This window comes from Larimichthys crocea, chromosome XI (assembly GCF_000972845.2).
Source record: "Larimichthys crocea isolate SSNF chromosome XI, L_crocea_2.0, whole genome shotgun sequence".
NCBI lineage: Eukaryota > Metazoa > Chordata > Actinopteri > Sciaenidae > Larimichthys > Larimichthys crocea.
The window spans coordinates 10,872,188-10,896,177 of NC_040021.1; the positions used below are offsets into that span (position 1 = coordinate 10,872,188).

The 23,990-nt window shown below is 39.9% G+C and overlaps 3 protein-coding genes across 7 annotated transcripts; all 3 read right to left on the bottom strand.

Annotated features, from left to right (window-relative positions):
• Nucleotides 1-15: 15 nt before the first annotated feature.
• On the bottom strand, nt 16-8,483 carry LOC104921978 (phospholipase ABHD3). 4 transcript variants are annotated; one of them, XM_027284412.1, is made up of 9 exons: nt 8,249-8,483; nt 6,249-6,405; nt 5,922-6,104; nt 5,139-5,184; nt 4,410-4,522; nt 4,082-4,255; nt 3,949-3,997; nt 3,677-3,842; nt 16-1,795 (listed from the first exon to the last, which is right to left on the bottom strand). In XM_027284412.1, exons 2-9 carry the CDS (start codon nt 6,317-6,319, stop codon nt 1,599-1,601), a joined length of 999 nt encoding a protein of 332 aa, XP_027140213.1. In that variant the 5' UTR covers nt 6,320-6,405; nt 8,249-8,483; the 3' UTR covers nt 16-1,598. The 4 variants fall into 4 exon arrangements, with proteins under 4 accessions (XP_027140213.1, XP_019126178.1, XP_019126177.1 ...); XM_019270633.2 differs by having other exon boundaries at nt 7,993-8,481; XM_019270632.2 differs by having other exon boundaries at nt 6,245-6,405; nt 8,249-8,476.
• Nucleotides 8,484-11,116: 2,633 nt separating this feature from the next.
• ctsbb (cathepsin Bb) lies at nt 11,117-14,366 on the bottom strand. The gene is made up of 10 exons (XM_010734672.3): nt 14,297-14,366; nt 13,606-13,729; nt 13,428-13,513; nt 12,665-12,779; nt 12,399-12,514; nt 12,218-12,303; nt 11,998-12,141; nt 11,779-11,895; nt 11,536-11,664; nt 11,117-11,431 (listed from the first exon to the last, which is right to left on the bottom strand). The coding sequence occupies exons 2-10, from the start codon at nt 13,726-13,728 to the stop codon at nt 11,355-11,357; spliced, it is 993 nt and encodes a 330-aa protein (XP_010732974.3). The 5' UTR covers nt 13,729; nt 14,297-14,366; the 3' UTR covers nt 11,117-11,354.
• A 305-nt stretch (nt 14,367-14,671) lies between these two features.
• On the bottom strand, nt 14,672-22,490 carry fdft1 (farnesyl-diphosphate farnesyltransferase 1). Of its 2 annotated transcripts, XM_019270600.2 has the most exons (8): nt 22,276-22,490; nt 19,630-19,727; nt 18,301-18,484; nt 18,001-18,129; nt 17,582-17,773; nt 17,186-17,362; nt 16,906-17,058; nt 14,672-15,878 (listed from the first exon to the last, which is right to left on the bottom strand). In XM_019270600.2, exons 1-8 carry the CDS (start codon nt 22,372-22,374, stop codon nt 15,651-15,653), a joined length of 1,260 nt encoding a protein of 419 aa, XP_019126145.2. In that variant the 5' UTR covers nt 22,375-22,490; the 3' UTR covers nt 14,672-15,650. The 2 variants fall into 2 exon arrangements, with proteins under 2 accessions (XP_019126145.2, XP_019126144.1); XM_019270599.2 differs by lacking the exon at nt 22,276-22,490 and having other exon boundaries at nt 19,630-20,916.
• Between the last annotated feature and the right edge of the window lie 1,500 nt (nt 22,491-23,990).

Consider the following 23,990-nt stretch of genomic DNA (forward strand, 5'->3'; position numbering starts at 1 on the left):
AAACAAAACTTTGTATTATTTGTAACTTTGTCTTTAATTAAAAGCGTAATTCAACAACCAAAAACCAAACAGATAGTTCATACTGTGCAAAGTTGTGCGTTACACCTCATACAGAAGTAAACATGAAAAGAAATGGGTCCGTTAAAAAATAAAACAGCAATCAAAGGCAAGTTGGAGACAGAAAGTAGAAAAAGAGCTGACGTGCAAATAAATTGAATGCGACGACAATCAGCGACATTTTCTGCTCGAATACGTTCAAGGTTCTTGAATCACAGTTGAAAACATTATCCACTCGGAATAAAGTCAAATAAATTACATAAATCATGGACTAATAATACCATGGCACTGGCAAAATAAAATGGTGAATGCGTGTCATCAGTGCACTATTGGTGTTACAGGATAAAACCTTCAGCAAACCCTCAACTGGCATTCAATCATTGTAGAAAGTAATTAACTTCAAGACAAATGTGCTGCTATCAAACTACACACTAAATAATTACCATGTGGACTGAAAGTGGTCAAAAAAGAGACACGATGGACATTTTATCCATCCCATCCCATCCCATCCCCCAAACAATAATGTGTTTCAATGACAAACAAAAGGCAGATTATACAACACGCACAGAGCCACTGGTTATTGAATTATTTACAGCAGGTACAAATACTTCAAGTAACATTGTGATCTTCAGGTTATTAGACAGTGTCGGCTCATTTACCTCTAATGCATAATTTACACTGCAAACAAGCATACTGCAAAAAGCATACACAAGCTACAATACTTTTTAATTTGACAGATTTTTTTTGTTTTTAAATCAGAAAGTCAGATGATAAAGCTATCTATCTAAAGTCTTTTCTTCATGGCGGATATATGTTAATTCCTGCTGTGTCTGTGTTGTTTTTTTTAGCTTGAGGCAGGATCATTCATTACATACATGGTGCAAGAATAGATTTTTTTTTTTGCTTAACATTAGTAAATAGGCTACATTCTTCAGCCTGCATGTGTGTCTCCAGTTGCATCATTGTTTCACTGTCTCGCTGTTGTTAGTGTGGTAACAGTAATTAAGCTTGATCTGTGTCTCAAACTAAGCCGTCTTGGGTCCTTGAATTTTAGGGAATTGAGCCTGGAAAGCTTGAATTTACAATCCTAAGCAATATAACATACTTCAAAGAAAACAAGTCTTGCAAAACCAAACCAGAATAAGGGAGAAAACAATATCAAACAGTAATATCACTGTTCTAATTTTTATATTCAATCATTTCTATTTAATTAACAATTTAAAATAGTACCTAAAATCTAAGTACTTGTTTCCTAATGGGGAGGATTTGTGCACTTTGTTTTCAACACACACTACAGTACTCTATGTGAAGTTAGGACGGCGTGTGGGAGAAAAAAAGTCAGACGAGAACCTGAGATGTATCTCAGAGGTAGATTAGCTCAGTTGCAGCAAGGTTATGTGATTGTACAATACTGTTAGACATTCTCGGTGCAAAGCCAACATGTCTGTGGTGAGATAATGACATGCAAAGCTAACCAATTCATTTTTTTAAATTGTTGCCGTGATGCCAGGGATGTTATTCGCAGAAGACAATCAGCTTGTCTAGTCTTCCTTGACGCCACAAGCTTTGTTGATGTCCCTCTGGTGTTCAAAGACAGCTTGGACATACTGACCAACCAGACGGTCCATGAAGCCCTCACCGCGGGGAAACATACCCTGCAGGAAGGCCATGTGTCCACCATGGGCTGTCATCACGAGAGCAACGTTGGGCAGGTCCTGGACGATGGACACTGGGAAGGCTGTGTGTGAGACACATTAGAAAAATCATCAAAAACATTGTTTGTACTTAAATATTAACCACAACGCTTAAGAAAAACATCAAAGAGCAACTTGACACCACTTTTCATCTTGAACCTGCCTCATTAATGTGTAGACATAACATCTGCCGGTCACCCACTATTCATAGAACTATAGACGCCTATACCAACTGACAAGGGCTCGTGTTTCACTCAAGCAACCTGAAGCGCCTTTGTTACTAGCCGAAGCTTCCACCTGCCAGCCAAGATGTATGTCCTGAGCAAGTTCTGCTACTAGTTCAACATTAGCTTAGCTAGGCTTCTACAGCTGCAGCAGAGATGGAGAGTGACAGTACAGGATATGAATGTGTGAAAGGTGAAATAGTACTTCTACTGTTGCTGCTCTCTGTGCTCCATCCTCTGTCCATATTCCATACTGTCTACAGGACTGACAGCTGACTGCTGTATTTATATATCCAGGATGGGGGGTGAAGATGATATTGACCTGTGCTTGTAAACAATGGGAGTTTATGACAGGGGAGTATCCTAGAGTGCAGAATTTCTAATAATCACCACAAAAACATGTAATAAAGTGAATGTATTGTTAAGTTACTCTTTAAATATTTATATACCAATGTGATGTCTCAAGTTGCCTTGAATGTTAAGTAATTTTGGTTGGTTCACATTCAGCCCTACCACTCATTTTGTTCTGTGCATATTTCTTAAAAAAATACTGTGTGGTCACATTGCTTATTTTAGTAATTTTAGGTCACTCATCAGCTTAGGTGCTCATAACAAACATATTACATGTGTCCTCTATCTTCAGGGTTATTAGGGTTTGAGAAGGGCTTAAAAGGAATCTGCATAAATCTTAAATCTGTGATTGTGTAAAACGCCTAAATGATATGAAAAAGTTGAATTAATGTGAGAAGGTCCCGACTGTCATGGAGGTTTTAAAGTTTTAAATAATGGACTTTCTTTGTGAGTGAAAAAATTAGTGTCAAGGGGTGAAAGATGAGTGGGTTTAAAGTGTTTTCTAATTTACTTTCAATGTAACTAGAATGGAGGTTACAGAGGGTCAAGCATCTGTCTTGAGGTCACTGAGGGGGGACAGTGTTAAAACTTGAGACACTGCCTTCTCTCCTTGAGATACAAGAGCGGCTGTATGTTTGTTTGTGTTCAGGAAAGGAGGCGCAATTTTGATCATTACTATGGTAACCGAGGTCAGAGGATAGGGCTGTCTCACTCACAGACAGATACATAATGTAGAAACCTCTCCAGAGTCAGATAACAGATTCCTTGTTTGTACTTGAACTGTCTGGACTGGCCACGTAGGGACACAGGGTAGTTGTGTCACTTTTGAGGGCTTATATGTAAGAACCAAAGAGGACAGCTTCTTCAGTATTGAGGCGGCATCGTGTGACAAGTGTCCTTATAAATCCTATATTCTCTTTGATCAAGCTTTAATGAACATTTCGGGCTCCTGTGCACGTTGTCCCCACTGTCTAAACTGAACATTGATGAATAAAATTCTCCACATCAACTATGCTTCAAAGAATGTTGAATTATGCCCAAAATGCATGAAAGATGAAGAACATTTGAAAGTCTTGATGAAGTTAAAAAGTGAAAATCTGTGAAAATGTTTTGAACATTTCTAAAAGTTTGATGAAAGTTTGAATGAAATTTCTGACAAATGAGGAACGAGGTCTTTATCCACGCAACTAGTTACCCAAAAGAAACCACCTGTGTAGCGTAGGGATTCTCTGATGATCAGCACCATTTTAAACTAAGAAAAAATAATATTCTGCAGGAAACATGCATCCAATCATGAAATTGTACTAATAAATGGTTACATCAAAATATTTTCTCCTGTTGTCTACTCACCATAGTGGGGAGAGAAGGGGTCATCAGCAGCGTTGAGACACAGGATGGGCACCGTTGTACTGGGGAGTCTTTTGTATGGACTGGCATCGTTGTAATAGTCCGTACAAGTTTTATAACCAAACATCAAAGAGGTGAAGCGTTCATCAAACTCACGGATTGTTTGTGACTACGAGAGAAGGATGAAAGAGAGAAAAGGCAATTACACATAAAAATAAAAAAACAGATGATGGGAAACTATGAGTAAATAAGTAAATGTAAAGAACAAGCCTTACCTTCAAGACATAGTCAATGTCCACCACTTTTTCCAGAACCTTCCTGTGCCTGTGAGAAACAGATTTAACTGAGTCAACAACCACAAATTGTTAAACTATAATCAGGAATAAATTCAATTGCAACTTATCCGACCTGGTGACAGCACTACAGAGGCCTCTCGTGAGGAATTTGTTGAAGAGCAGCCAGTTGAGTGGTTCTTCCATCGAGGCAGCGGACTTCATCGTGTCCCAGGGGACAGAGATGGTGATACCCGCCACCAGCCCAGACTCTGTGCGCTTACGGGCCAGATAGTTCAGCAATAACATGCTGCACAGGGTGAAACGAGAAGCAAAAAAAACAAGGACAAGAGGAATTTGACAAAAAGGTAGCAAGACAGGGAACAGAAACAACGGCAGGATACATTTTACTGTAAAAAAAGAAAAAGAGAAATGCAAGCTGTTACACCGTGCTCTAAACTCACCCTCCAAAAGATACACCAGCACCAAGCACAGGGGCATGAGGGTAAAGTCCTTTGACATAGCTCACCACATGCTCAAGATCTGCGGTACTGGCTGCGCAGTAGGTGACAGGGGTCTGGAGCGAGCAGAAGGACAGGAGAAGAGCGTAATTCTTTATTGAATTTTATTCTTATAACAAGAATAGGTGGAATAGGGGTTGGCCTCTCAAATCCAGCCTTCGTGTCTCAAGGCCCATTTGCTCCTACTGAAGATGTAAATCTTTAAAAGTTAACAAGCCTTATTCAAACTTGAGTAAATAGTCTTTATTTAGTCTCTATTTCTTGGAGAATAGCAACAGACTGATAGACACCTGGTGCTTAATGAGCATTTACAACAGTATGATCTTTTTTCACAGGATTTATTGACAATAAAATACAGTAAATCCAGTTTTATCTTTAACTGATTGTTATATTTTTGAGAAACAGCAGCTGTAGCAGATCCCAAAGTGGCATTGTTTTCCCAATTTTTTATTTATTTGCACAGTGTGATGAAACAGATATCACTGTATATTAATTTTAACCTCATATTGTAAGTGCTCTCAATGAGCTTTAATCAGAAAGGTCCAACATGTTACTTGAATGAGTTGCTATTTTTGGGGTTGTGTCTACAAGTTTAAAACACTTATTCTAAGTTTCTCTGGATAAAAAAGTGTCAGCTAAATAAATCGAATACAAAGTAACCATTGTACTTACCAACAGCTCTTCCCCTGCAACCCCTCTGTTGTTGAAAACCACGCATCTAGAAGAGAAAACGTCAATGAAAACAAGCACAGCAGCACAAAGATTGCAGAAATGAATTGAATCATTTAAGACGGGGGACAGTGTTTTTGCTCCCATAGTATATTCAACAACAAAAAGTACAAAATTTCCATCCTCAAATGTACTACATTTAGAGCACATTAGAAAAGGCACAGGTTAAAATAAAGTAAAAGGGTAAGGCTTTCAAGGTCCTTGAAAGCCTTTTGTGCTTGTTCCTTAGCAATACTTCCAAAGTAATCACAAGGAGAGGGTTGGATAAAAATAAGCTGTGTAACTCCCTCTATGACCTTTGCAAAACATTAGCACATCAAGAATACAGTGTGAGTGATTCATCGCTGCACTTTATCCTCCTTGGCTCAGAGAAACATTTCACCATGACATCGCAATATAGAGATTTTGTCACAGAAGGCCCATTTATTAGATTTTCATGCAGAACCCTGCCAAGCATTCTTTGTAGTCTAACTCCTGCTCACGGTGGAGAATCATGTTCACAGTTCAGACTGGTGTTGTGCAAGTTCCCCACAAGTTCACAAGAGCTCGCTCAAAGTTCAGTTCACACAGATTACAATGAACTAGTTCACTTCAAACTGTGAGTTTGACTTAGTTGGAGGAACTTGGTGGCTGTTGGCATGCCAAAAAATAAATGTTTGACCTAGCGGGAGTTATCACTGTACCATTATAGGGGAAACACTGGGACAGGTGAGGGCCTCTACTGACCTGTAGCCCCGACGGCTGGCCTGGTGAATGGAATGGCGCACATAGGACTGCTTGCTGTTCCCTGTCAGGCCTGGAAGTATCAGTACTGTTGGGCGGGTAGAGGATTCTGGGTAGGTGGCGTTGTCATGATTGTCCACCCAGTCCAGAGAGAGCTGACCACCGTCAACTGTACGGATCAGCTCACTGAGGGATGAAGAGAGGATTACTAGAACATTAATAACACAAAAATTTAGGACGATCCTGTCTTCAGAAGAAACACGCAGATACTGTCGTAAGATAAGAAGATGCAACATAACAGAACAATTGCGGGAGATTTGTTATACTTGCGATAAGTGACGGGAGGTTTGGACTTCAAGAGGGCAAAGACGAGCGTTTGAAATCGACCTCCCCAGCACCATGGAGTAGGAGTGAAGACCTCGGTCACCACGGGGCAGTGCTTTTTGAGGAATGCACCAAAAGTCTTGCTAGAAACCACGGTTGGGGGCTGGAAGGAGACAAAATGACATGATGTAAAACCATAAGGGGCCTTTGACACTGACTGACGGGCAAGAATGCGTGAAAAACAAGACAGGTGAGGAAGCAGTATTAGAGGTATGAAGCTTCAAACACAGGGCGTGTGTGTGCGCGTAGCAGCGTGTACAGCGTTCTACAAAACAACCACCACTTGAAAAAACACAAACCGTATAACATAAGAATATATGAACAATGACTCTGCACACTTTCACACCGTATGTTTTGTTATGGTTAATGCATACTAACAGACAGAAACTTAATCCCATCAATAATTTTGATAACTCTCAAGTCATTTATGAAGTCACAGTGCATTTCCAGCTTCTCAGCTGTAAAGTTTTTATGTTTTTAAATCGCTTTTATATCATTGTTCTCTTCGGGGTTTTTTGGACTGCTGGTCAGACAAAAAGTTATTTAAAATGCATCACAAGGCAACGGGAAAAAACAGTCAAATGAAAATCAGCAGATTGTATGGATGTATATATTGTATATAATTGTGCATTTTGTTTTGTTGTTGTTTTTTGTGTGTACAGTCATTATTTTAAAGCCATTTTCTTCTTTTTAAGGTTCAGGCTGTTTCTACAAAATTTCTATTTCTGTTACTGAAAGTAAAAATGAAAGAAAAAGTGAAAGCGTCTCCATCTCGCCCCTCCTAACATCACACCAAATCCCTTTTTCAAATGTAACACTATACAGTTTGTTTGCTTACATACCAATGCCTGATAATATTTATCCATTACTTTTCAAAATCCACATGAACTATTCTCATTGGCAAATATTACATCCACCGCACGCAGTTATTTAAGGAGAAAAATTGTCACTTTTAAAGAGAGAGTTTATTTCAGTTGTCCAAAGCAATGGTGAAGAACGCCAGGAGCAGAGTTTCCATTAAAGCAGACCATGACTGCATTGTTAACTGCATGTCAGTTTAATCACGAGGCCTCCTAAGTTGTATTTGGCCACACTGCTGACAATTACAGCTTTATACAGCTGTTATTGACTGCAGTATATATCTAGTTTACATATATACATACATAGTACTCCAGGAGCTATAGCACTAAATCAACAGAGAAAATGTTTCTCATTGTCCTAACCAAACAAACAGAGATGGGACCAGCACTCTTTGGCAGGTGAGATCTCAAAGGCAACTTTCTGGATAAATGGATTATGGATAAATAAATAAAAAAAACAAATGATAGCTATATATCTGTAGGTGGACCATCCAAAATAAAGTGTAATTTAATATCATTACATATTTTAGACTCAGCATATAGCAGGATTTTGCAGGTGTGTAAAATAAAGCAGGTTTGTGCTGCAAGATCATGGAAAAAAGTTTGAATATTGGAAAAACACAATAAAATAAAGCAGACACAAAAACGAATAAGACAAAAAAGCAACACATAAAATAAAATGCAGAATAAAATAAATAATATTAAATAAATGCAACATGGATAAATAATATAAATGTAGAAAAAAATATTTCTAAAATAACATAAAAACACAAAACGAGACGTCGACATGACGCTGCCGTGGTTACCGGTCTTTGACCGCCGTGACTGACCTGACACTTCCGGCCCCACAGATAGCACAAAGCGGCCCCGAGGGAGCAGATGAGCACCGTGTAAGGTCTGGAAACATACTCCCAACATCCTGTCCATATCTCCACATGTGATAAAAGCATGGTGGTGATATTTATCTACACTACAGCAGAGAGAGGTAGCCTCGTAGCGGATGGTGAATGTACAATAAATGACTCGTTAACCGACACAACGGGACAGACAACTGACAAACAGAGGTAGTTTCGTCCGACAACCTGCCTTCATCGCCACCAGTCACTGTTAAAGATGTTTTAACAGCCACTCCTCTACTGCGACACGTCGTCGACGCGTCCCATTTGCTCTGACCGGTGGTGCTAAAAGCCGGTATGCCGCCCGCGGGCTCTCTGTCTGCGGCGTTTCGGTTTCTTCACCGGGAGGCGGCTTCAGGATGTCAGAGCGTGCTGCGCATGCGTCGTCCTTCTTCGTGTTGTCCATGTGCTGCAGGCCGTGAGGCGCGTTACCGCCATCATGTGTTGTCTGTACAGCTCACTGTTGTCTTCATTACTGTTAATTTAAGTAATTTGATTACAGTTTTTTCCAATTGCTTAACCCTTGGATGCATGACCTACCAATACCTACACTCTTCCATGGGTTTGCAATAAACGTAAGACATTTCTTTCATTTTGGTTATATGATATATTTTGTTCAACAAAAGAGTAATTTCTTTTTTGACATGTTTATTTTTCACCTTTTTATTCACATTTTACCACATAACAATTCATCAATCAGGTATCAAAACATGTTTGTGTGTCCCTCTGTCTGTCTGACTATGGAGGACGAACAGAGAACATCCAATAGGTCCGGAGACCATAACACTGTCCACACATATGTACACACACAAACATCTTCTCTCTTCTCACTGGGTGAAGCTGTCACAAACTACTTGTGGTACTGCATTTCCAGTACCACTGTACTACTGCTGCTGGAAATGCAGTACCACTTTGTGCAATGGTCACAGCCAAAAGCTACCTGCTTATTAAAGAGGGGGGTAGTGATACAAAAACTGCAATTTCTTAAAATTAATGAAAAAATAAATCAAAATGCAAATGGCTTCATGTCACCAACATGTTTTATGAGGAATACCTGGAATATGAAAATATTTAAACTTTTAATTTGAAAGATTTTGAAGAATAACAACCCATGGGGTCATTTTTGACCCCACTTATGGATCTAAGGGTTAAACACAATTTTGCAAACTAGGCTGGTTTTATCAAAATACAACAACACAATTCACCAAACCACACACCTAAACTGCAAAATACCTCATATATCCTGCAAAATGAAACACCGCAACCAAAATCAAACTTTTACACCAGATGTAGATAATTCTTCAGATTGTTCACATGCACAGAAATATTTACAGATATACACACGTGCTATTGAAATATATAGATAGTTTTTTTATTTTAATTTTATTATTATTTTTCACCAAACAAGTCAGTGTAACATATGCACAGCAGATATATTTACATTGGAGTTAACTAAAATATGCTCTCAAAACAGTAAGATTAAAAATACAATTGCAGAAAAAATGTCACCTGTAGTCTTTTATTGCTTACTCCCTGACTGAAGTGTTAACAATTACATAACACCTGTTTGGCCAGGTGGCACATATAGTGGCCAATGAACTCATGTAGTGTCATTTTAAATGGCAGTGTTTTGAAATCGCAAACATGTGACTTTAGGTCAGATTGTTGTGTCTTATGCAGAGAACCGAGTGCCATTTAGAATTGCAAAATGTGTGTAAAGCAGAAAACGTGTTTAAAGTTTTGGAGATTTGAGGTTTTTCTCCCTGTGTGTCAGTTTAAATATGTGTGCTATCCATGTCACATTAGTGTGTTAGCAACTGGAAAAACTGTAATAGCAGCATGAGACACAGTACATGCATTAAAATTAACCTTTAAGATCCGGTTCACTGTGCTCTCAATTGTTTGTGGAGTCTGTTTGTGGAGCAGGGTTGAGACAGAAGTCTACCACTGAACACACTCTGCCTGGTGAACATGTGCAGAGGGTGGTAGGCATTAATAAAACTAATAAAACTGAATCAGATTAGTACTCTTTTCACCGTCTAAGGAATACATAAAGATCTAAAACCTCTGGAACACTGTCATAAAATGTTTGTCAGACATGAGACACATTACTAAAGTCCCCTTTAATGCTAAACTCTGTGTATATATATATCCCATGGACTTTAAACAGACATTGAAACAGACTAACCTTTTGGACTTTGGAGGGCTATTGCACTGTGTTGAATGAGAATGGATGTGCCATCATTGAGGATGTGGATAAGGGAGCTTACACTGTTATGGGCAAGAAGAAAGATTATGGCTCTGGGAACCTTTTATGAATATCATAAAGATGGACATGTAAGCTTAACCTGAAAGGAAACTGTAAATGATACTGGTAAATGAAAATGATTTTTGTGTGTGTGTACAATTAAAAAACACTATTAGAAATTATATGGTATCCTGTCTCATAGAGGTCACATGATATTTCAGTAGATACCTGTGTACATGGTGCATTTATTGTGTGTATAATGTGCATTTGTTTAAAGTAGTCAACTGACTAACTGACTTACAACACACCTGGTGCAGGGTAGTATTCCACTTTAAGAATACTGGTTGGTTTCTGGTCATTTGGAGTACCATTTGTGAAATATGTGCTCAGCTCATTTTTGCCTTAGAGCCCCTTAAACAGGTTTTTCCAACTCTACATTTGCACAGGATTCCCTTTACTCTTCTTCTTTAGTGTTTATGGCAGTCCAGATGGATGCATGGACATGTAAGTGTTGCCTCTGGCCGCATCTGACATGTTGAAGCTAGTGGTGGAAGAAGTATTCAGACCTTTTGCTAAAGACTAAAAGTAGCAACACTGCAGTGTAAAACGCATAAGTAAAAGTCTGATAAAAGGCTGATAAATAAAGCATTGAAGTAAAAAGTACAATATTTGCCCCAAAATGCAGTGTAAAACTATATAAAGTATAAATTAGTATTACTTGGTAAATGTTCTTTACACACACACAGACCACCAAACAAGAACTACCCAATATAACATGAAGTTTTACATACAGTCTTAAATAACTCTCAACTTGCTCTTATTGTGTATCTTTAATCTTCCTTGTGAAGCTGTAAAAATATTAGGAAAAGGTAAACCTGGAAATCAACAAAATGATTTATTTAGAACAATAACAATGAAAGCACAAAAGTTCTTGTTTCACCATGTCGTGCAATTAATTCCCTGTTGGTGAAATTAAATCAGAATCTTTATTTTAATCTTTATTGATTGACTTGATTTGACGGCCGCTTGCAGCCAAGATTCATTTTATCTAGTTGAGAGGCATTCCTGCGACCACTTCAGACTCAATACCACACTCATCATTTCCACGCTTGATCTTGAAGTAACCTGAAATGAGAAGACATGATTTAAAGCCAAAACTTTACTGTATTATTGACATTAGTCTGTTCTTCACTTGTGACCAAGAAATATGACTCTCTCCGGTCCCATACCTTTATCTCCCCAGTCACTGTTCCAGGAGTTTGCAGCCAGCCAGTAGGGCGTCCCATTCTCCTCTCCCCACCCGAGGATCTTGATGGCATGACCGCCCAGCATATCCCCTGTCACGTGCTGGTACACACCTACAGTGGAGTAGCAAGTTATTTAAAATGCATCATAAGGCAATGCATTTAATTGGCTTAATGAACAGTTTCAGAGTTGTATTTGTCATGGCATCTGAGTCAAGGCAGCCTCACCCGTCTTGTACAGCAGAAAATCTGCATATACAGAGAATGCTGCCTCCACAGGTCCGTTCTTGTACAGCTCAGTCATGATCTGGTCCTGTTTGGATGGGACGCTGTATGTGGTTTTACCTGCAGAGGGAGACACAGAAAACAATAATATCAATGGTAGAAACAAGCCGAGGCATGACAAAAGGAGGAAGGAGGGAAATAGATCATTTTAGAGGTCTGTACCAAAGTGTTTGTCCTTCGGATAGGATGGCGAGTATCCATCGATGCACGTCTCCTTACACTTAGGAGTGTCCTGTTCACCCTGACAGGGAGGACGGGTTCCATTCACATGATGCTCACATGGAGCGATGCTGTATGGTTGGCAGCCTGTCAAACACACCGTCAGTTTCAGTTCAGATTTTCCATACCATAGTCATATAAACCCATTTTAGCTCACACTTACCAACTTTGGAGCCATACAGGCCTCCTGTCACAAGCCCTTTCTTTGCCCAGAAATCCCAAGCAGCTGAGGGAAACCCACCATAACAGCTGCATCCACAGGAAAGTAAATAAAAAACAGCACAGGTGTTCAATGTCCTCTTAAAAGACCTGCAGTACACTTATTTCGTTGCATAGATACTAACCCCATGCCACATTCATCACAGCAGGACAGCAGATCTTCAGCAGAGATCTGCAGAGAGACCTTGCCACCACTGTGGATACACAACCTGTCGGATATTGCCTCAACTGCACCAAAGGCCTGCAGGAAATTTAAAAAGGGAGCTCTGGTTTAAGAATAAAATTGACCTCGTCTGAGCACCTTTTGAGAACCGTTACAGCTTTCACTAATCAAGAAAAGAGTGCTGACCCTCCCTCTACTTTTCTTTGCCCCTTTGTTGAACTATCTTACCCAGCAGGACCCACAGGAGCCCTGGTCTCTGATCTGTTGGATTGTGGGACAGTTGGGCCACTGCTTGCGTGGGTCGAAGCTGTCTGGAAGATTTATGCCTTCAGTATTGTGAACCCTGAACAAAAAAGGACAGTCACTGAGCACTGCAGATAAGATGAACCTGCTGACTGTCACCTGCCACACACACACATAAAAACACGCCCACACACCCTCATATATAGTGTCTAGTGCAAATATGAATGTTTCTTAATTTAAAGTATATATAATCAGTATAATTTACACCTCACTTTATTGCACATAACTTTTTTATAGTTTGCAATGTTATGATTTCTTTATCTGTGTAGTTTTATTGAGTTAATACCAACATTTGGTCTAAATTTCATGTGAATAGCTCCATTAGAAATATGTTTGTGTTGAATACTTATATCCCCAACTGTATCATATCATTAGATTATTATTACTGTTGTTTGCTGAGGTTCAATTTATTTGAACTACTTTGTATTCGACATAATGATTTTGTTTTCATTATAGAATAATCTGCTGACTGTTTCCTTGATTATTGATTAATTGCCCAAAGTGACACAATGCTCATTTTGTCCAACAAATAGTTCAAACCTCAAAATGATTAAAAATAAGTTTAGATTATTTTTGTTTAATTAAAAGGGAAAGCAGCAAATCTTCACATTTGCAATCATTCTTTGTATGTTTTTATGTAAAAAGTAGAAAGTACAATATTATATAGTTTAAAACTGTTTAAACTTACACCTCTGGCAGCTTGGGTCCATTCAGTATAGTCCCACACAGTCCCTTCACATAGCCGATATCAATGTTATGGAAGTTCTGCCCGGCCTGGAACAAGAGATGTGGAGTTGAAATAAGTTATTACAGGAACAGAAATGCTGGAAATAAAACTATAAATCCTATGATGAAGATGGCCTCACCGTCCAGGTTGTATTGGCCTTGTTAATAAGGTCGATCATCTCTGACGAGACCAGAGGGACCTGAGCCCGAGCCCAGGTGACAGAGACTGTCACAAGGACGCAAAGAAAGGCCAGTGGAGGCATCCTGCAAAACAGATGACTTCAACACAATCTCCTTCATTCAAGTATCATTTATCTCTGAATAACTTTACTGTAATCACGCTGTAGCATGTTGTGTGTGGCATCTTGTTGTTTCCTCTCAAAATGTTGAAATAATTTTGCCTTACATTTGAAATTTATAATGACTGACATCTAAATAAACAAAATATAGTTGTAAAATAAGTACCAATGCATATAATATTGGACAGAGATGCACTTCCACAAGTACAAACCAACTACATGATGTAAGAAAGTTGCAGGTGATGTATTTATTTTTATTTTCTGTGCAGCTATCTCTGTACTTGTCAGATACATACATGAAGTGCAACGAAATCAGATATCCTATTTGTGGCAGCTGCTTAGTTAACAACTATAATTCATTCATTTAGTCTAAGTTTATTTGTTGGTAATAATATCCTGGATCAATACAAGCATACACAACATTAAACTTATACTGTTGACATTAAACAGTTAACAATATGATGTTATAGAAAGTATCTTTAGTCATATAAATTAAAGTCATAATGAAACAATAAAAAAACTTTACTTTTACCTGTGCTGCAGTTGTTTTGATGGATCTTTCTTCTGAGCAATTCTTCCCTCTGACTGAACAATATTCTCACTTCTTACAGTCCTATTTAAGGTTATGTGATCACATGTCTGTGTAATGAATGTATTGTCAGTACTCATCTCATGTGACCAACAAAACGTCTTTCCAAAGGTTGCGCTCAAAATTATGACCTGGCAATAAAGATAAAATATGCAGTGTAACTTAATTAAAATCTTCCTTTTTTATTATTTTGCTTAATAACTAAGATATCCCCATGTACACACATATACAGACAGGAATGTAACTAACAAAACATAAAGTGCAGTACAATATATATGAACCTTGAACAGGCTGTAAAGGAAAACACAGGCTGCAGACTTCAGATTATTTCACTTCTTTATTTGTTCAAATATATACAAATCAAACGTTCACATTACATAGCAATGTTTGTAGCTCTCCTTTGGTTCTGTACAAAGTTACTCTGTGCTACTCTTTCTACTCACCAAAGCTGTGTTAAGGACACTTAAGCTAGCTGTCTCAATATGCATTTCTGTCAGATATCAAATGTATCAGAAATTACATTTGTTTATTCATTCCTATTCATTCAAAGAGTCCACGTCAAAAGTATCCCAGAATTGCACTGTTTTTCTATTTCAAAAGGACACAGAGTTGAAACGGGACACAAACATAAAAGTGTTAATTAACTGCACTATGAGTTGATGCTGACATATAGTGTATCTACACATTTGAGTGTTTCTCCAGTAGAAACACAACAAATGGAATATTAAGCTAGTTAACAATAATAAAGACCATAATTTGAGACAAAATGAAACAAGTCTGGATGAAGTTTGGTGACCCCACAAAATCCTACAATGGCCAGTGTCGTGTACTGTGCATTTCATGATTTCAGCACACTTCATGGAGGAAACATCAACTATTGATTCATGTCTTGAAATATTCAAATATGCTGAAAAGTTCTACTCAATTCAAAAATGGTCAAAATGTTTAAAACAAATCTAACAACAACAACCCACACAATCAACAAAAACTCCCTGAATTGTGGTGCCATCGATGAGCCATTTATGCTGGTGAAAATAACCACACAACACTGTGTGTACATAATTTATCCAGATGCATGATGGGCTACTTTAAATCATTATCAAACAACCTAATAAGACCAGCCTGCTGTCAGAACCCCTCCATAGTCTAAATATGTCCATGGTTCTGTAACAGCCAGAATAAAGAGGGCAAAGTGGGAAGTAGTGCTTCAGATTCCTCCAGTCAGAGGAGAACCAGACGTCCAGAGCGGGCAAAGAAGTTTTATGAGTCTGTGCGAAACCAGGAAAGGTAAAGGGAGTTACTGTCCCTGCATGTCGCCGGTGCCTTGTGCCTGTGCTGCAGTGGTGCTAAGGTACTGCCAGCTGAGGGCAGCGAGCAGCATAGCAGCAGACAGGTACATGGGCGACAGGTGGTGGGTCCTGGAGGGGAGGCTGGACTGCGACAGGGCGGACTTCTCTTGGATTACAGTCAGGATGTGCAGGGTTTTGTCCCGTGACGGGTCAGTGAGGGAGACCTTCTGTAAGATCTGCAGAGAGGGAAGATTGTTTGTGTTAAAGTGCGACAATACGATGGAAAGTAGGGATGGGTGTGATTAATCGATAATTGATCGTTAAGAATTGTGTCGATCACGTTAATTTTTTTTAATCGATCAAACTTTGGTATTAAATAAAGGTTGTGCTGTGTAGTGTGAGTGCTGAAGTAATGCAATGAGTTTCACTGGCAGCAATGAAACATTTCACCAACCGGGGGCGATATTTGACTAAGAAGAACAGTATACTCCGCTACCTGCGAGTTTCCGTAGATTATAAAATTAATCATGAAGAGGTCACGGCGAAGTGTGGTGTGGGACCATTTTGAATAAAAAAATAACAAAGTTCACTGCATACACTGCGAAGCCGTGTATAAGTACAACACGTCCACGACTCCAATGATGTACCACTTGAACAACGTGCATCCGACCCTTGTTAACGTCAGTGCACCCCAGGCTGGCCAAGTTAGCGCGGAGGTACTTGTGCATCCCGGCAACGTCAGTCCCCTCAGAGCGGGTGTTTTCCGGCTGCTGGGCTGACGGTCACCAGGCTGCGCTCGCGTCTGACCCCAGAGCACGTTAACATGCTTATCTTTCTCAACAAAAATCAGTAGGCTGGTCCATCACCAATGTAGCCTGTATGTGAGTTACTAGTTATTTTTTATGAGGCTTGGTTAAGTAATTAATTGTTACGTAATCTCTCCCTTACTTTCCCCCGTCTTTCTCGACTCGGTTTTAAGTTAAGTACATTTTGACCAAAGTATTATTAAGTTATTGTTTAATATGATCGCCGCACCGCGTTTAACCATTGAACGTTAACTGCCATAAGAGTTGGACTGTTGTTCAAGATTTCATCGAGGAAAAAACATTGTATTTGTATTTTTATTGCACTTTTAATATAAAAAAAATATATAATGATTAATCGATAAGTGATCGTTAATTTTCCAGATGATCGATCAAGGAAATTTATTCTAATGCCCATCTCTAATGGAAAGTAAGACAGCAAACACATAAACACACCCACCTCTTGGCTGTACTGGGTGATGATGGTCTGCACGGCTCTCATGTTGGTGGCTTCCATCATGAGTGTGACAGCCTGTCCCTTTCTGATCTTCACTACTCCCTGGAACACCATGGGGTTGTTGTAGCATTTTGATAGTGTAGCTATTGCCATCACCTGGTCAAGAGAGGGTTATGATGAGAAATTAAGGCCTGTCATTCGTTTGTTTTTGAGCTGAATATTAAACCGTGCAAATCGAAGGAATCACTACATCAATGGCAGTAAGTAATGTATCAGTTTGTACCTGTGGAATGGCGCAGAAATTGAAGACGCTCTGGTTGCGCAGGCGGGACAGGTAAGCAATAACATCCGGGACGTGCCGCAGAGCATCAGTGACCAACAGGTTGAGACAGGAGAGAGCCGACTCAAGCTTCTCGGGCTGGGCCAAGTCCTCCAGACGACCCGCAAACTGACTCCAAGCCTGCACCAGGGCACAAAAATACTATCACATATGGTACAAATGTAAACAATGACTATGACAATGACTAATAACGATTTCTTTCTGATAAAATGTGTGTAAATATTAATGTTTGAGTGGGTTAAACACTAAAAAGTACACAGGAGCATTTTCTTTAACTATCACACTGTGTCTCAGGTCAGACACAGAGCTAAAACAAACAAGCTCACACCACCATCTTACCTCCTGTGGCCAGAAAGCACGTCCCTCTTGCGTGTCCTCTAGATAGTCTCGGATGATGTTAGTCTTCTGAAGGAACAGGCCCATGGAGTTAGCTAGGTCGGTGTCCCTCCCCACCTCAGGGTCCTCCAGCTTGGACGCAGAGAACAGCTGAGACAGGCCGATACCGACCAGCCCTGCTACGTAGTGGCAATACTGCACAGAGGATAAAACACATTTTAAATTTGTTTCATAGGAAGTTTTGTGTAGAGTGGTAAGACTTCATAAAAATGAAGCTTCCAGAATGAGTTAAAATACATTATTACGGTAGAACAAAGCTGCACTGAAGTGAATCTGTCACAAAGTTGACAATCTGTGCCAATGTCTGTTTGTACAAATTTCTGCTTTTGTCCTAATATTTCACACAAGGGACTATCCCTTACCAAGTCCCACTCCTTCATGGATCCTACTTTCTTTTCCAAGAATTCGGCCATTCCCACTCCCATACGATGGCAGATGTCTGAGATGACGTCTCTGTACTCCTGAGCGAGGTTTCTGAATTCCACTGATATCTGCATTGGAACACATTAATATTAAAGTTAATGATTTATAACAACCTCTAATCTGAGTGACAAAGATTTACAACTTGTCATTTTAACAGGACTAAATCAGCAGATTAAACCTGTAGAGCTTCATATACCTGCACACTGCCTTTCTATGTACAACTATGCTGTGCTACTGACCGTGGGGAAATCCTCCAGGACCTGTCGGTCTTTCTCTCGGCTCTCAGTGAAGCACCACTCATCTTGGTACAGGAAGGTGTGAAAATCGTTCAGCATGGGGACCTTCTTGTCCAGAGGGATAGTCATGTCATCCTCCACTGTGTCCAGCGCTCGCAGCACCAGGTAGAAAATGCAAACTGCATGTCTGGATCACAAAGACAGAAGGTAGGACGTGAGACTGACTGAAAAGCCGCCTCGTCACTGATTCCCAAGACGACAAAAATAGCGTCAAACAGGTCTTCACAGATCAGGTTAGTCTGTATGTAGAGAATTCCATGACCGGGGACATGCACGCGCACACACTAAAAATGTGTCTCTACGCTGACTTGACTTTTGACCCGATTGTAAATTAAACCCCCGGCAGCAGCCGACATCCCTGTTTGTAATATTAGCTTTTTCCTTTTGCACTCCTGCCGCAGGTCATCACAGGTTATGAGGAGAATCTGAACTCTTTGAGTCATTTGGTGGTTTAATGTTACATTTACTTACAGACACGGTTAAATCTCCTTCTGCACGGCTGCATCACAAGCATTTATTTCTACACTGTGCAGCCTTATCATTATTATTATTGTAATAATAACAATAATAATAATGTGTGACACAGCTCATGAGGTAATCAGCCAATTAGTAGAGCGACCGAAATGTTTTCAGCTACAATTTTGATAAATTATTGATCATTTTTGGTTAATTACAGCTTTTCCAACGTGATGATTTGCTTCTTTATTCTCTTTCATATCACTGTAAATTGAATTTTGGGGAACTTTTAACTGTTAGTTGGACAAACAAAGCTATTTAAAGAGATCACCTCAGGCTATAGGAAACTGGGATTTGCATTTAGCACTATTTCATGATCAAAACTACCCTAAGTGACATGTTTCAATATATCCTCACAGATATGCACTATATCAACTCTTTTCTCTAGTATTCAGCAAACTAAAATAGTGAGTCTCTAAAAAGGCTGCCTGTGGTGGAATTGATGAGCTGTTGATGCAAGACGTTTACTCTGCGTGCTGACAGAAGCTTTTATTTCCGAAAGCATGCACAGGAGCTGACTTGTGTGCTATTTTCTGGAGTAATAAGACAAATGCAGCGCCAAGTTGTAGATGCAATGCAGGAAGTTTAAACTGCTGGCAGTAGTTTCTTCTTTTGTTTTGCACATTCCGCACAGAAAAGTACTAGTGTAAAAAAAGGGGAAGTGCCCCAGCCAACGCCCCTGATTTCTGCCCTTCAGTAAGGAAAACATGCCCGCAGACACACCCCTCTCTCCCCACCTGGAGCTTTTTCACCCACCTTAACTCTCCGTCCAGCGCTTGAATCACAGCTGCAAAACTCCGGCTGGTTTGGTTCAGGTACAGGTAGCAGGTCCGCAGACTCTCACTCATGGACTCCTGGCAGGACAGGCAGAGAAAGGTAGTGTGTCGGTAAAAGCCTGCGGGTCTGAGGGCGCTGGAGGGTCGGGCGGCCTCTTGAAGGCCTCGCTCCCCCAGCCTCCAGCCCAGAAGGAGGGATCGAGGTGCGGACCCGCAGCCCCGCGGTGCCACGGAGAGAGAGCGCTTGAACACGGACAGAGAGACTGGACACTTGCAGCAAGCTCCGGCCATACGAATAACCTGCGACCGACCCTGCAGCTATAACCCGAACCGATCCATGTCGACGGCACGGCTGGTGGAGGAGAACAAAACACGCAGTCCATGTAGAGGACAAGCGAGCTGAGAGGTCGAACGAGGTGAGAAACTTTTGGGACGTGCAGGAGAGCTAAAACAAGCGCACCGCGGATCTCTAAGCAGTCTGACCTCTGCGTGTGTGTGAGCAGGGTCTGTGCACAGCGTTGGTAAATCTACTGTTATGAACACACCGCTCCTCCCACCTCCACTCCAAAACAACAGCTGTAATCCCCCTAATGTGAAGGAAGCGTGTCATCTCCGGCCATTGCTAACACATTGTTAAAGTGGCATTAATGCAGTGTTTTGCATGGAAATGGCTGCACATGCATAGAAATGTGCATTAAAAAATAAGTATGGGATCTTCATTTCATGATCACAGGACTCATGTATGAGATTGCATGCATGCAAATAATTTAAAAAAATGTTTTATGGTTTAATATAAAACAACAAATCATTACAAAATTGCGTATCCCTTCTTGTGCATGCATAATTGAGCTATCCAGATTTTTTGTTGTTGTTGTTGAAAGTGAATCAGGAACTGAGCAACAGATCCTGGCTGTTGACATGACCCAGATATGTGAACCAGGAGAACACGTGGGTTATACAGAAGTCATTTTTGCCTTTATTTCAAAATAAGAGCACAGTGTCACTAAAGATAACCCCAGTTTTAGGATTAACAAATCAATCCTAAAACTGCTTTTTAAAGCTGGATGAGAGAATAAGCAGGATTATTTTAACCTGGCGACAGCATGTTGGCGCACTGAGAGACTGTGGGACGGGCAGTACGATGTACAGTATGTGTAGATACAGGTGTGAGGGTGAACAGTGATGCTTTGGTTAAATATTAAAGGTCCAGTGTTTAGGAGGTAGTGCCACCCAGTGAAGTTGAAAATGAATATTCCCCCGTGTCTCACCCTCTTCTTCCAAGCATGTAGGAATGCACATAAAAAGAAAAAATGTCATATCTAGATCAGTGTTTGGTTTGTCTGTTCTGGGCTACTGTAGAAAAATGGCAGACTCCATGGAAGAGGACCCGCTCTCACTGTTGCTATAAAGGGCTGATTATAAGACAACAAAAACACAACAATTTGTATATGGTGATCATACACTCATGTAAACATACTAAGGAATAATTTATTCAATTCCTGCTAATAGACACTCCTAAATCTCACACACTGGATCACTATAATATAAATACTACATCAATCGGAAGCAATAGAAATCAAAAAATAGAAGTAACCATGGCAGAAACTTTAGCCTGACAGTGAAAATTTATTTTCTTTCTACTTAAAGGTCCAGTGTGTAGGATTTAGTGGACTCTAGTTGTAGATTGCAACCCCCTTGTTCCACCTTCTCACTCCCGAAGAAGGTGAAGGAGAAACTATGGTGGCTGCAAAACATGTGGAGCCAGTGTTTGGTTTGTGCGTTCTGGGCTACTGTAGAAACATGGCGGACTCCGTGGAAGCGGACCTGTCCGTAGATATAAGAGGCTCAAGGTAAAACATAACAACTTTTATTTTAATGTTATGTTACACCACTGAAAACATAGTTATGAATATGATATTCCATTTCTGCCATGTTATGTCCCCTAAATCTGACACACTGAACCCATTTATCTCTATCTTGGTGGTCAGAGGTCTGTAACCAGGCCAGTTTTAGCTATGTGGTTAGTATTTCTAACCACACACTCTGATGGGTCTAACACCTGTTCCTCATTCACTTCTGTGCATCTTCCTGATTTGGCTTTAGCACTCACATATACTCCCTTTGTAATATGGGTGAATTTGAATAATTAAATCCACATGTAAGACAACATTGGTTGCCTGGGATCCTTTTAATAAAGCTGCCAACCAAAAACAAAGGCCTGACATAGACCATGTTGCTGGTCTCTCTCTTCACTTCTGTCTGGCTCAGGGTCACATTGGTGTTAAAACAGCGGGATAAGCCGTCAACCATGCGCACAGCATCTCTACCAAGCTCATTATGTGAAGTAAATCCCGAGTCAATGGTCATATATATATATCTGCCTGTGTGTGTGTCGCAGCCAACACCACACAGAGAGAGAGAGAGAGAGAGCGCAGATCTTATTAGTCCAACTGGGCTGACGCTGTTTCCATTGGTAGCACAACTAACACAGCACATAGGTCAATCCTTTACAATGTGCAGACCTACTTGTTGATGCACTGAAACAAAGGGACATTATGTACAGATCTTTACATGCACCCGGCCTCCATGTGCGTCATGTTTATTCTAAGGAAGCGACTCTACTCACATAATCCAACTTTGGCATGACGGCACCGCAGCCCCCCATTTTAAATTTAAACAGGTTGAATATCTCCTCCGGGTGGCCCAGTGACTTCACGATGTCCATGCTGCTTCAGGTGTTCAGCTGCTACTCTGACAAACTGATGCGTGAGTCAGGAGAGATGCTCCCCATCAATCTGATCGACGCGCCGGCAGCAGCGGCAGCAGCAGCACGCACACACACACACACAACAGTGGCATGCGTCGTCAGATCGACTGACGCCTCTGATTGGCTGGAGTGTCATGGGCTTAGCGGGCAGCCGCCAATGAGAGAGCAGAGTGTCTGGTGTGATGCCCCGCCTGTGAGTGGAGCGCGGCATATGATTGGTCAGATGTTTATCCGAAAGGGAAACCATACCTGCTCATTTAAAATTACATAATACCTGTTGGACCTCAGTGTGTATCACATCACATTATGTCGAAAAGTATGACTTAATTAATTCATCTTTTTTTAAGATGGTCCATTATTACAAATAAAAAAAAACGTTTCTTTGTGTTGTCCAATTTTATTTTTCTGGTATGTTTTAATGTGTTATGGTTTTCTTCTGGTATGTTTTAGTATGTTATGGTATGTTTTAGTATGTTATGGTTGTGTTCTGGTATGTTTTAGTATGTTATGGTTGTGTTCCGGTACGTTTTAATATGTTATGGTATGTTTTAGTATGTTATGGTTGTCTTCTGGTATATTTTAGTGTGTTATGGTTGTGTTTAGGTATGTTTTAGTGTGTTATGGTTGTGTTCTGGTATGTTTTAGTGTGTTATGGCTGTGTTTAGGTATGTTTTAGTATGTTACAGTTGTGTGCTGGTATGTTTTAGTGTGTTATGGTTGTGTTTAGGTATGTTTTAGTATGTTATGGTATGTTTTAGTATGTTATGGTTGTGCTCTGGTATGTTTTAGTATGTTACGGTTGTGTTTAGGTATGTTTTAGTATGTTACGGTTGTGTTCTGGTATGTTTTAGTATGTTATGGTTGTGTTTTGGTATGTTTTAGTATATTATGGGATGTTTTAGTATGTTACGGCTGTGTTCTGGTATGTTTTAGTATGTTATGGTTGTGTTTTGGTATGTTTTACTATATTATGGGATGTTTTAGTATGTTACGGTTGTGTTCTGGTATGTTTTAGTATGTTATGGTTGAGTTTTGGTCTGTTTTACCATATTATGGTATGTTTTAGTATGTTATGGTTGTGTTCTGGTATGTTTTAGTATGTTATGATTGTGTTCTGGTATATTTTTCTCTGTCTGACTGGGAAGCAATTTTGTTTTTAAAAAGCTACACAAATAAAGCTATTATTGTTATTGTTATTAATTCAAACATCTTTGTCATATAATGAATTGCAATTAGCAATATGACACATTGTATTATAATTTCTTGTTCCCATGTGCGGAAATTTAGGTGTAACATGACCAGAAGTACAAGAACATATGCACGTTATAGATAAGTACTTTAAAAACCTGAATACTAAGATTAGCCAGCGTGCCCCAGAGTGTGGCCTTGATGCATGGTTTTGAACTGGCTATTGTGCCCTTAAGAGAGATGATTTCCTCCATGTAACACAGCAGATGATGTGTAAATTGTTTTTAAAAAAAAACATGTTGCACATCAAAAAGGTTACAGGTTTACTTCCTGGTTATGAACTCCAAGAGTTTCCAGAGATCAAGCATTTCTCAGCTTGATAAAAG